Source organism: Meriones unguiculatus, chromosome 1, assembly GCF_030254825.1.
Source record: "Meriones unguiculatus strain TT.TT164.6M chromosome 1, Bangor_MerUng_6.1, whole genome shotgun sequence".
Classification (NCBI taxonomy): domain Eukaryota; kingdom Metazoa; phylum Chordata; class Mammalia; order Rodentia; family Muridae; genus Meriones; species Meriones unguiculatus.
The window spans coordinates 39,912,073-39,926,441 of record NC_083349.1 but is presented as its reverse complement, the minus strand read 5'-3'; the positions used below and the strand labels follow the sequence as shown (position 1 = coordinate 39,926,441).

Below are 14,369 nucleotides of genomic sequence, written 5' to 3'. Positions count from 1 at the left end.
CATAGGACCCATGCTGGAGCATAGATTCGCTGGAGGAAAAGCTTGGTAGGCCATCTGTTGGGGTCTGCCTCTCTATAGGCTTGACATATGGCCAGACACCTCTTATACATGCAAAGCAGTGCAGGTAGGAGTCATGAGATGATACATATTCATCGACTGCCTCAGCAATTACAACACCTGCTGTTTCCTTCCAGAGAGACTTCCTCCTCCACCTGGAGAGTGCACTTTCGATCAAGATGAATGTGCGTTTACACAGGAGAAAAGAAACCGGAGCAGCTGGCACAGGGGGAGGGGAGAAACACCCACCTCCTACACAGGACCCAAAGGAGATCACACTACTGGGGTAGGTGAGTTATGCCACATGGTTCTGTTTCCTAAAAACATAACTTAGCATGCTAGCGGTCATTCACTGCGTTTTGAATGTGCACATTAACGTCTTGTGAGTGGAATGAAATATGTGTGATTCTGTACCCATAAGATTGTAATAGATTCTTTAGAAAATCATCTTTTAGAATACTGCTTAATGTATACTTCAAAGATAACTTAGAACTACGTTTTTAAAACTGGAAGAGAAACAAAAACTCAGGCAAAGAAATTAGTTCAAAGAAATCGAAGTTAACTAAGGCTTAGTACATAAATTTACAGGCAAATAAGGAGCATGCAGATAAGTTCAACTCCATGCTCTCTACAATTGAAACAAAGACAGAAAATTCATCTAGGAATCATGTGTGTGTTCTTGGGATGAAGCAGGGGCGCAGATAACTGGACGTACAGACAATCAGGTGGAGTAGTCTCTCTCTCTCTCTCTCTCTCTCTCTCTCTCTCTCGCTCTCTCATACACAGAGGACTTGTTCAGACTGGCCTGGAAGTCAGAATCTTCCTGCCTCAGCCTCCTGAGAGCTCAGGGATGTAGACGTATGCCACCAGGCCTGGCTAAGGAGTATATTTTAACACAGAATGTTAAATAGGAATATTTAATAGTCCTATTTATTCCAATATTCCAATAGGAAAAACTCAAAGCTGATCTTCCTATTACAACTGCAAATGAAAACAGTCAGTGGTAAAATATGTCCCTGTTTTGATATATCTGTTAGATTGAAGCACAACCTTTAGTTCAAGGAAGAAAAATTATCCCTGACCTAAACTCACAGAGAGCCTTGATACTAAGCTTCCCGGTCTGTATAGAGAAGCCAGTTATATTGTTATGTACCTGATGACTAACCTCAAGATAAATCTATGACCAAGTTCATAGATTTATGAACATGGAGCAATATATAGTGTATATAACCTTTTACTGAATAGCCAAACATGGTAGGACACAACCACAAATAAATTCATCATTCGCTTTATATACCCTGAAGACTTTTCTCCCCACACCTTGGTAAATCCCTTAACTCCCAGACTGGCTGAGGTATTAGAATAGTCATAATTCAGGCATGTTAGAATCTAGTCCAAATCAAAACTTCCATTTCTCATTCAATTAAAATGCTTCTGATTTTCCTAGATTGCCCTTGCCTCCTTGTTTCAGGAGGATAAAGGAGAAAACTGTCTAGTCTTTAACCTTTATTCCATCACCTCTTCTGCCTTCCCTGTTTGTCATCCTTTAGTCATGGCAGGTAGAGGAGAAATTAAAAAAAAAAAACTTTCAAATATTTGGTGCTGTTTTAAATTACATCTTGGCTATTGACTCTCCTGTCATGGTGACCAATGTTAAATGCTGGCCATTTGGAACTTCTTCATCACAGCATTCCTGGAAGTTTTCCCTCTGCCTAACCCTTCAGAACCAGCCCTTTGTTCTCCATGCCTCCATGTTGAAGTACACAACTCTATACAACCACCCAGGTTTTTTCTGAAAATTTCTGCTTTCTTTGAAGAGCACTTGATTCCAACTATTTTCCCAGAGTGTCCACAGGCTTCAGAAACTAATGTGCTCTCACCTAAAATATTCTACCTGGTTCTACCACTGCCCTTTCCTCATGATGCTTTGTCAGATTCAGGAAAAGTGTTTCCTCAGAAAAGAACACTGTAGAGGAGATTCAGCACTGGCCAAAGGTAGACGAGATGTTCACTTTCAGTACTGAACAGTGATTCTAAAAATATTGTGAGATCCTTTGAGGCTCCCTGCGAAAATGCATTACAATGATAACTAGATGTCACATATGAAAACACTTGGCAGCTCAAACCAACTTAAGTGGACAGGGGCTCTTTCTGAAATTTGAAACAGAAAAGGTCCATTCAGGCATATTCTGATGCAAGGGATAAACTGTATAATCATGAGACTCTTTACTCTCTCTCCACTGGGTTTTCTGGATTGGCTCTAATCTCAGACAGGCTATCCCATCATGGAAAAAACTGGCTACCGCAGAGGCAGCCTCATGGACTTTCAACACTGAATTTTGTGGACAGGGATAATTTGATGAAAATCTCCAAACTGAGCCCTTTTATTGAGAAAGCATATTACAATGGAGTCCTGGCTGACCTGAAACTTGCTAGGTAGACAAGGCTAGCCTTAAATTAATCTGCCTATGCCTGCCTCCTAAGTTCTGGGCCTGTGATACAATGCCCAGCAAAAATGAGCCTTATTAGCTCTAAATAGCAATGTCATGAGGGCAAAGTGCTATAAAACTGTTGACTCTCCACAGTACTTAATATTGTGACATAATACATTATAGACATGTAAAAATCTTTACGGGATAAGTGAGAAAATGCATGAATAAGTGAATGAGTGAGTGGATGAATGAATAAACAAAAGCCTTTCCTGGCACATAAGAATGCTAATTATTTAGCAAGACCTCCAAAACCTGGCATGGTGGCACAATTTATAATCCCAGCACTCAGGAGACTGAGGCAGAAACATTACAAATTCAAGGTCATCCTGGATCACATAATGGGATCCAGGCCACACTGGACTATATAGCCAGACCGGCCTCAAAATAAAAACAAACATACAAACAACAATAAAACCCTCCAAAGGAAAAAAAATAGGATTGGGGGAAGATACAAATTTTAAATTTTAAACTACTAAATTTTCTAGTAGTTTAGATCAATTAGTTTAGCTAATCTGTTAGAGGAATTTTTCCTGGGAGAAGGTTGATAGTTTTCATTCTTTTTATGCAGACATAAAGAAGGCTTCAGTTAGAGGTATGAAAACATACCATCACAGATTAGCATAAAGTGACTGCAAGGTGCGGGGGCTGGGAGGGTGCTATTCTGGCTAAAGAACATCATGGAATGCATTGGACATGGAAGGCAGGGAAAAATCCAAGTAGTAAATAGTGAAGGAGCTGCACCTGAAAAGAGCAAAGGAAAACAACCAGGCCGGGGGTGGGAGAGACCCACGAGCTTAGGAGTTGGGACAATCTAACATATTCTACTCACCGAGTATGGCCTTAAGAAAGCTACTTAAATTCTTAGTTTCAGCTTTGACTTCTAGAAAAATGACAAATACTACAAACACATACTCAATTACCTAATTTCAAGGAGTGCTCCAAGATCAAGGTGTCAACATGGTTGCTTTCCTCTGGCCTCTCTGGATGGCAAACAGCTGACTTCTTGCCATGTCCACGCATGGCCTTCCCTCTGTGCCAACACATTCCTGTTGTCTATTTCTTATGACACTTGTATGGAATCAGGATCCACCCTAACAATCCTCTTTAAATTCAGTTACATCTTGAAAAGCCCAATCTCTAAATATAGCCATACTCTGAAGTACTGGGGTTAGGATTTCATCATGTGTGTTTTGGGAAGATGCGGCTTAACCCATAGCAGATTCCTTCCCAGAAGTCAGTGTGATGGGGCTGGAGATCAAAGAAGAAGGAAAAATTCTTTCATGTTAAATGAGCGGGCGTGCTCCTGCTCTTCATGGCTTTATGCTACGGTCTAGGCTTGTCTCATAGAACATGTTCTACCCTCTTCCCACACATTCAAAACTGAAAAATACATCAAAAACATATGGAAGATGTATTAAATGACTCGTAAGTCTAGTTCTTTATTGACAGCATCACCAGGCTATGGGAACATGTATTAATAACCTTAGGGTAGCTTTGTTTGAAGATGGTGTGGTTGTGTTGCCTTTGTCTCTTTGAAAACTTAAAAGAATGTTTCAGCTGGCTAGGGTGAATCTTCACAGCAAAACAATGAATGCAAATGTTTCTCACTGAACTCCATATTTATTCTGAATGAATACTAGACACATTAAATGAAAATCTTTGGTGCACAGTGTGGAGAATGCAGATTTTTAAAAATAAACCATTTCACCTGCTTCAATATTAAATTCCAAAAGATTTACAAGATGCCTTTCAGATTTTTAACTAATAAAATACTTTGGAATCTATCTTTTTATCCCTGTGCATACCAATGCAAGCAAGAAAACAAATTCTACTATACTATGCCCAAGGTACGTATAGATATGTAGCATTGCATTAGAGCTATCGATTACTTTAATGACCCTCTCACTGTAAAGCTAGGAATCATTTGTTGAACATTTACCCTGGGCAGGCTCTGTGCCTGGAATCTTTATACCCTTCCTACAATCTGTAAGTTAAAGGTCCCATTTTTCAGACAGGGAAATAAAAACTTGAAGACGTTAAGTGCCCTTCGGAGCTACACAGTAGTAACTGATAAAGTGGGAATTGTATTTCGGGTTTATTTGGTTCTGGTGACCATATTCTTTTCACACTCACACTGGCATCACTGACACATCATTCATGGCTCAAAATGCATGTGGCCAACAGAAATGATCTACAGGCTTCCCATTGCTAGTGTCTGTATTCCGATATTATGCGTGTAACTCCAGGAGTGCAGCCCACTCTCCTGATGTCTATCCCGACCACATGGAAAGTAGCTTTCTTGTCTTTAATAGCATGGGTTAAATAAGGCTGATGTATCAGCTCTCAGATCAAAGAGAGGCAAGTGTGACTCATTCAAAAATGAAAGCATAAACAAAGACCTGATTGGGTTTTTCTATACATTTATTTGATTGGAGACAGAGTGTGTGTGTGTGTGTGTGTGTGTGTGTGTGTGTGTGTGTATGCACATACCACAGCATGAGCGTGAAAGGTAAAGAACAACTGTCTGGAGTCTGTTCTCCTTCTACCATGTGAATTCCAGAGATTGAACTCAGATCATCAAGCTTGGGGCAGGCACTTTTACCCTCTCAGCCATCTCACCAGCCCCCAAAATAACTAATTACTCAAGCTATCAACATCAAAAGTGAAATGGATATGTAATCAAATATCTTAGAACTGGAAGTTACCATTAATATTCTTCAATCCAAGGTCCCTGCTTGGTTCATTCCATACCTCTTGAGCACTCAATACCCATGACATATTTTCAAAAATCCAAATAACTCAGAGCTACAAGTAAAGCAGGAAAGGCCAAGTTCTAGAGATGATGGAACAACGTCTCATTGGCAGTGTCTTAAAAGATAAGTGAGAGTAGATCAGGAGTAATGGATCAAGAAAATGGATGCATGACAGCAATAATAGATCAGGACTCTGGATGTGTGAGGGAACAGCAGGTGTGAGACATGCAGCCCTTTAAGCAGTGAAACAGCTTTCGTGAAATCTCAGTTACAGTGCTGGCTCTAGGATGCTGTCACCCTGGAGTCGCATGAGAATGGAGAGTCAAATGTGACCTTATGTGGAGGTAGTACACTTGAAGCTATGAGTCCTCACAGCAGGAATGGGGGGGGGATGCTATACAACAAGGAAAGTTTTGATCCATCCAACAATGATGCATCTTTGACTTGGCCACTGCTATGTCCACTTGACTGCTCAAGAGAGTGGGGACATCTAATAAATCACGTTGAATTATGTCTCTCGGCCATCACCTAGAGAGTAAAAGGGAAAAGTACTTTTTAATACACCCCCACCCGCACTGGCCTAGACATGTGCCCATTCTATACTGACTCCCTCCTCCTAGCTCATTCACATAGGTGAAGAGAAATTGTGCAGAGGCTTAAGCTAGGAGTGCCTGAAGAAACCTCTATGTTGAAGACCAAAGGCCATCAGCATCTGCCTTGGGCCCAAGGTAAAGCATCTACCAAGGTGCTCCTCAATCAGTTCTGTTTTCACTTTCCTTGCTTAAAATCCTGCCCGTTTACAGTTGGCAGAACTCACACAAGGGAGGAAAAAGAAATGCAGGGGGGAGGAAGGCATACAAACCTGTTTTATAGACAGCTACATTAGATGGTCAGTCAATACATGTCCAATAAATGAAAAGAAATGCTCAGAAAAGCCACACTATAAATATGTCAAGCTGCTGTGTGTCTGTCAGGATCAATACATCATCTCAGGTTAAATAAAGACAAGCCCTGTGAATGAAGATCTTCAATTTAGCTGCCAAATGGGTCAAATAATGCCAATTTCCCAGGAATGGAGTATTTGGGAGGTGGCCTGCCTGTTTTGATTCAGTGTCTATGCCCATCAGCTCCTCACCTGAGCTTAGTCATAACACTCTTAGTGTTTAGTTCTGTCACATAACAGGAGAGGTGTAGATGAGATGAGGCTGAGTTCATGTCACTACTGTTAGCAAGGGCCAACCACTCCTTTAAATAAGCAATCTTGAGCTTTTAGGGCCATTGGTTAATTGCCAAAATGCTAATGAAGTTAGTTTTGACTGTTTTGTTTCTGCCAGTGTTCTTGTTGCTTTTATGGAAATTTTTTTTCAGAGATCCTTATTCTGCTTCTTTGAAACCCATCATGCCACCTGGTTGTTTTTTAATAGATTCATGTTCTTTGGTGAAATGCCCCATTTTATCCATTTTCTTGACTCTATCCACAAATCTATGTACACATATAAATATATGCATGTGTTTTGTAGTGCTGGGGATTGAACCCAGGGCTCTGTACATACCAGCAAGAGTAACATTATTAAGCTGTGCCCTGACCCTTCAAACTCGTTGTATATACTCAAACCATTAAACTGTAGTGTCTTATGTGATAAGTCCATGTATGGGTTGTTTGCCACAGTAGGGTTTGTCTATTTTCACACACACACACACACACACACACACACACACACACACTTAAAATCTATGATAAATTTGGCTGAATTCTAGATGTTGCAATTCTGCGATGGAGTTTTCCTCCCAGAATATAAGAACTGAGGCAATATGAGGTGGAGCTATGGCTTGCTTCCTGGACACACATCTGGTTCTGCCTACAGCCCAGGCATACTTTCCAAGAATGGAGTATGGAGTTTATTGGAGAACTGTCCTCTATTCTACATACTAAACTTAAATGCTGTCTCTAGCTGGTGAGACAGCAGGAAACCCTACTTTGTTTTGCATTTTACTTTCTGTCTCTTAGTCTCTTCAAGTTAAGAAGCCTTTCACAGAAGGCCCCTATAAAACTCTGCCCAGAAAAAAAAAAAAAAAAAAAAAAAACTCTGCCCAGCAGGGTATTGAAGCAGATGCTGAGATTCATATCCAAACTTTGAGCAGAGTGCAGGGACTTTTATGGAAGAAGGGGGAGATAGAAAGACCTGGAAGGAACAGAAGCTCAACAAGAAGAGGCAAAAAATTTGGGCCCAGGGGGTCCTGAAGAGACAGATGAATAAACCAAGGACCATGCATGGAAAAGACTAGACCCCCTGCTCAGATATAGCCCATGGAAAGCTCAGTCTGCATGGGGATTCCCTAGTAAGGGGAACAGGGGCAGTCACAAGCATGAACTTGGTTGCCTGCTCTTTGATCAACTCCCCATGGTGAGGTGGCCTTACTAGCCCACAGAAAGAGGATCCCAACAGTCCAGATGAGACTTGAAAGGGTAGGGTCAGATAGTAGGGGAGGAAGACCTCCCCTATCAGTGGACTATGGGAGGGATATAGGGGAGGAAGTGGAAGGGAGGGTGGGATTGGGAGGAAATGAGGGAGGGGGCTACAGCCGGGATACAAAATGAATAATTATAAATAATAATAATAATAATAATAATAATAATAGAAAAAAGAATTTGATAAATCTCTCAAGAGAAGGTTGCCATGTCTTTCGGTCTCTCTTTCCTCATAAAATGTGGCCCTCCCAACCCCAGCTGCTTGAGCAACTTTGAACACTAGTTACTTTCTGCTCACATCACTCAGTCTGTTGGTGTCTCCGCAGCAGTGCTTAAAGGAGGCAGCTCGGGGAGTCTTGAGCTCATTCTGTGGACCTTCTCTATTTTCTCTGCACCTTCCCTTTTCTCTGGCACTTGTTGATTCCTTGCTGCCTTGCAGCTTGGGACATTCTCTGACAGCTCTGAAATAGGTGTCAACTCAGCCAGATCAGGATTGATCAAGGGGATGTGAAAATAAAAGAAAGGATAATGAGCTCTACAGAAGCAAATTGTGTTTAATCAGAACAGTGAAGGAGAGCAAGCATTTATACAGCAGAAAAAGGAACTTTTCAGGTGGAAGATTCCATCTGTAGATATGTTCCCTTGCAGTCTCAAAGTTGTAAATGAAAACAGAGGTTGGTATGCTGACCTTCTTGTCAGGAGCTTCTTGGCTCCTGAGATGTTATAAGACTGCAACTTTCCTGTCAGTTTCTCAACTTGCCTGAGGCTTTTAAGTAATTAGCCCTTCCAAACACTCTTTTTTTTTTTTTTTTACCTGCCTGTCCTAAATTTCCCCTAGGTAAAGAAGCAATACCAGTCACACACTAGAGCCCGAAAAAAGCCACTCTGATATCTGTTTTTGTAACATCATTTATTTACCACAGATGATTTTGCTTAGAAGTTGCATTGCTCTGTTCTGCACTACAAGCCAACCAGTCACAGTTTTAGAAAATCTTTATTATTTGACAATTTCAAACATGCATACAATGTGTCTTGATCATACCCAACCCAAATTCCCTTTTCTACTGTCCCCAAACTTTTCCCTATAGTTCCCCCTTCCCACTTACATGGTTTTTTGTTTTGTTTTGTTATGTTTTTTTTTTTTTTTTTTTTTTTTAGAAATAATCCACTGAGTCTGCATATGCATGGGTGTGGGGCATTCTAGCAGAGCATGGCTTTTTTAGTGGCCTCACCCCTAAAGGAAAATGGCTCCCCTCCCCCAACAACCATCAGTTGCCAATAGCTCCTCAGTTAGGAATGGAATATCATGAACCTCTCCTCCATCCATGCCAGAATGCTGTCCCCTTGATTTTGTGCAGATAGCCATAGACGCTGAGTCACACTTAGAAGACAGCATCTCACAGTACCCCTCCATACACCCCAGCACTTACATTCCTACGCCTTTCCCCCAATGTTTCCTGAGTCCTAGGAGGCTGATTTACATGTCCCATTTGGAGCTGAACATTCAACAGTCACTATTCTCAGCATTTGGATCAGTTATGAGCCTCTGTTATAACCACTGTTAATACAAAAGAAAGCTTTTCTGACCAAGTGTTAGAGAAGCACTAATCTATGGGTATAAACACAAATATTTACAAAGTAATTTGACACCATGTCAATTTACAAAACAACAGTAGTACATTCTCTCTTAGGGCCTATGACCTCCCCAGCCATGGGCCTTTAACCAAGTTTAACCTATCAGGCATGAAATCCCTTAGATGAAGTAGATCTCAAATCCACTGGGAAAGCAATTGTTTGCCCTCACAACAGTCATGCCACTATTGCGCAAGTCCTGACTTGCCTAGCAAGTCAGTATTGCAGCACATAGGATCCACCTCTGAGAAATCTGCTGATGAATTTTCTCCCCTCCCCAGCCCCTACCCCCGCAACATAAACATAGCACCTTTTGGCATGATAAAAGCGAGCCATCGCATATGCGCTGCTATTCCCTACTGCCATTAAGGCTTTCTTCCTCTCCCTCCTCTCATGCACCCTTTCTAGCTTTCTGACCTCTTAAGATTCTCCAAGTTAAACACAAAAACATAAAAATTTGAAGCTGGAATCCATGCATGAGAGGGAACATGCAGCATTTGTTTTTCTGAGCCTCAGCTACCTCACCAGTTCAAAACATTTCTCTACAAATTTAATAATTACATTTTTATTTAGAACTAAATAAAATCCTATTATACAAATGTACTGTATTCCATTATCTATTCATCAGTTGATAGATAATTAGGCTGATTCCATTTCCTAGCTACTGTGAATAGAGTGGCAAGGAACTCAGTTGGACAAATATCTAAGTAGGATGAGAAGTCCATAGAGTATGTACCCCAGAAATAGTGTAGATGGGCTGGTAATATCGTAATTACAGCTTCAGCTTTTATTAATTCATTTGCTCTGTGTGTGTGTTTTACATTTTATATTTTCTTCTCTTAATTCCTTTGGGGATCAAATCATAGTCATAATATCATAAACAAAAGTATATACAGTTTAAAATTTTTAATTTAATTCATCATTAATAATTATTATTGTGTATGTGTATACACACACGCATGTGTGTGTACCATGGAGAACATGTAAAGGTATTCATTTTGCTCAGGAATGTTTTGTATATCTGTGTTCTTTTGTGCTTACATGTGAATTCTGAGATATTTTTTCCCATTTTGGTAAAGAATGTAATTAGCATTTTGATATGGATTGCAATGAATTATAGACTGCTTTTTTAAAAATATAAACTTATTTACTCTTACATGTATGGCTGTTTTGCCTGCATGTATGTCTGAGTACCATATGTGTGGAATGTCCACAAAAGCCAGAAATGGACACCGTATCTCTGGGACAAGTTTCTAATCTGTCATCTTACCCATGAGTACCCCCAATCATAGTATATACAGCCCAACAGAGAATGTCGTTGCCTGTGTCTTTCCTTGTATAACTCCCCATCCTGAGTAATAAACACTGTGGACTGTTATGTTAAGAAAAATATTGCAGTTGTATTTGTCAAAGCACAATAAAGCAGATGACTTACTACCATCCTGGTGGGCATAGGAACCAGCTCAGGGTGATTTCTCAGTGGAGCGGAGAGAGTGGACTTAATCTGAATACAACATACAACATGGCCAAGGAGGAACAGAGAAACAAGGAGCTTCACAAAATCAAGGCATGGAAAATTAACAGGAAGTAACGTCAGGACAGGAAGGATTCCCGATGAACTGGCCTACCGGGATTCTTGATGAAGGTAGCCTAAGGTTATCTTGCTGTCACCTATGGGATGGTAGAAGATGAAGAAAATTATTATATGTCTCCTTGATTAGATATCAAGGGTGGAAGGTTCCTGACTTGGAAAGTTTCTTGGAAAATAAGATTTTGTGAGGAAAAGTAGGCCTAAGGAAAGAGTTAGGACTAAAGTTGCGTCAACCAAGAATCTGAGTATTAAAGTGCTGCAAATGTGTTCTTTGTGCTCCGTACTCACAGAAAACAGTTGGCCAACCAGGTCATAATATTTAAAGCAGTGTTTCTTAATCTGTGGGTTGAGACTCCTTTGGGAGTCAAGTGACCCTTTCACAGGGGTCACATATCAGATATCCTACGTATCAGATATTTACATTACAGTTCATAGCAGTGGCAAAATTACAGCTATGACATAACAACAAAAACAATTTCATGGTTGGGGGTCACCACAACATGAGGAACTGTATTAAAGGGTCACAGTATTAGGCAGGTTAAAAAACACTGAATTAAAGTGACTTGTATAGTTAATATACTGTTGCTTAGATGAATAGCCCTGAAATTTTTCTTTGATGAGAGATGTATCCTGAAAAAATGTACTTTAACTCAACCAATTAACAGCAGTTCATAAGTTTTTGTTTTTGTTTTTTATTTTTATTTTTTTGAGGAAGACGTTGAGAGCCTATTATAGATCAGACAAAGAAACATATACATTAAATATCATGGAAATCTACTTAGTGAAGTTTTTATAACTATCTGCTTTTTTCTAAGCTTTGTGTTGCTAGGTTCACATTGCAAGCAATAATAAATTGCATGGCCTACATGCATGATTTATTGCATTTAGTCCTAACAAACCTTTCTATGACTTCTTCTCAAATGTAGATAATAAGATAACAGGAGGGACCTTAAAAGGTGGGGCTTCCTGCTTTATACACTGCAAAGTGCTCCATTGAGACTTAGGACAGTAGCACAGTATATGTCTCCTTGATGCCTCCTGTTTATGTATTTAGTGTCAATGGCCATGGGGCCCTTTTTTAATTAACATAATGCATTCTGGGACTTCTGCAGGACACATCTGTGTCTATAGACTGCATTCTACCTTTTTACTTTCCATTTTTAAAGCCCATCAGTTTATACTTGGATGAGCATATATAGGGAGAAAGGAGAAAGGAGAGAGGCATCAAAGCTGTTCTATAAATAACTGCATTAAATACTAAGTCAATGTTAATCCATTAAATAAAATGAAAAGCTAAAAAAATCCCTCTATAACTACATCAGGTAATTTTGTGCCTGTCAGGATCAATACATCATCATCTATCCAGTTGCAAGGGAGATACCATTTCTGCTTTATCAAAGGGCAATGCAGAAAGACCTTTCCATATTCTGAGGTTAGTATGGTATAGTCCAATAAAAAGACAAAGCATTCAGCAGTGAACTGTCTCTGCTCTTTGTTGGCTGCAGAGCCTGGGGCATGATTCCACGGCCTCTCTGAATCTGAGTTCCCTCATATATAAACCAGCAATAACAGTTAATGCCCTCCTAGTCCTTCGGGTTGCTCTGATAATGAACTGGTAACAAATAAAAGCTACCAAAATGTGTGGCATCATTATTTTTACAGTTCGTGAATCTTTTATTGAATCTGATGCCTGGCTCTGTACTGCTTCCCTGGACTCGCAGCCTCGTACCATGTGTGCCTCTATAAATTACAAAGCCATTGCCTGTGACCACCAATACATTTTCTTAGGAGAAAGCAAGACACTTCACAGAGTCATTAAACCAAAATTCCGCCTAATCACATTCTATCCACTCCCAGCACAACAAATGATAAATAGTATGGCTACTTTTAGGTTTGCCAGCAATATCCATGCATATGAAAAACCCATAACCAGCATGTCAGAACTGTTATTTCATAGACTTACAGCTTGTTTTCTACTTTCATGATAACATGAAGTTTCTTGTTTTAATAAATATATGGGTAACAATTTCATTTAAAAGCTATTACAAGTAAGCTATTAAAAGAAAAATATTAAAGGTAAGTAGCACATGATAAGACAAAAAAAAATCATGAAGATAGAGCCTGTATGATAAAAACCTTAGTACAATGATGACCAGTAATTTTTTTCTAAAAAGACAATAAGGACACCTTCCAAAATCTCTAGCCTACCATTTCACCACTAAAAATAAAAAAAAATAAAAAAATTTTAAAAAAAAGCAAGCATTCTGTGACAGATGGAGAGTGACTAGCATCAAGGTGGCATGGACATTGCAGGATTTATTTCTCTGGCTCCTGCACCATCTGTGTGAGTAGCTCTAGCCTACAGAACCAGAAAGTTTCCTAACACAGATGCCACTGTGCTTCTTGTTTATAAGACAGAGATGGCGAGGCATAACAAACTTCCTATGGTTTTATTGCTATTTATATCATGCCAGCCAGTCAGAATTCTTTATAAGTATTTGTTTTAGAAGGATTTTTTTAAATGGGGATTTTTGTGGCCAAATGATAATGAATAAATAAATCAACAGATAACTGTCCAGTTCGTGAATAATTTCTCCCCCCTAACCCCCATCGTCTCAGCTCTTGGCCCACTGAGTCTCCTAACAGGTGGGCTTCCCATCCCATCCCTCCTCCTAGAAAAGCAGCTCCATTCACTGTCTTAATGATTCCAAAAAAAAAAAAAGTCATCATCACTCGGCATGCTCTTTGATGTCTGTCTTCCAACACACTACTAAGTGAAAGTAGGAGCCTTCTCTATTCCTAAGAGCACAATATCAAAGAATAATTTATTTGTGCAATTGTGCTGTTAAGAGAAAATGAAAACTATGTATTTGAAATGTTGTTTGGGTTTGGTTTGTTTTCTCTGTTCTGTTTGTTGAAGCAAGGTCTTCGTAACCAGGTGGCCTCAAACTTCTGATCCGGCAGGGCATGTTGTATGTGTATGTGCCTGCGTATGTGCGAGTGTGTATATATCTAGTTGAAGAACAGCTTACTTCAAGTCGTTGTCTTTTAAGATTTGGGTACCTGATACCCAGGTATGTAACCTGGCTGCTGCAGGGGTCTACATTGTCTGAGGAATGAACTCCAGCTATTATAAAATCTCCAGTCTTTCCACAGCTAAGCTTCCCATGATACTGTCTGATACTGTCAGAGCCCACTTTGCCTGAGAAGGCTTCTGTGAAATGCCTTTTAATGGTGTGGTAAAATGTTTGAAAATGCAAAATAAAACCCATTACACCATGTTCTAACCTAAAGAATTAATTGATAAAAACTCCTAAAATGCTGGACATCATGTGGGGCTTACTGTTGTGGTGGGTTTTTTTCTCCCAGCTTTA

The 14,369-nt window shown here is 39.8% G+C and overlaps 1 protein-coding gene across 1 annotated transcript in view; it reads left to right on the top strand.

Moving 5' to 3' along the window:
- The window catches only part of Mamdc2 (MAM domain containing 2), a 153,332-nt gene that overhangs the window by 125,482 nt on the left and 13,481 nt on the right, over positions 1–14,369 (top strand). The window contains exon 11 of the mRNA XM_060387614.1: positions 195–347. Within this exon, the coding sequence (XP_060243597.1) occupies positions 195–347 (153 nt within the window). The remainder of the gene's footprint in view (positions 1–194; positions 348–14,369) is intronic.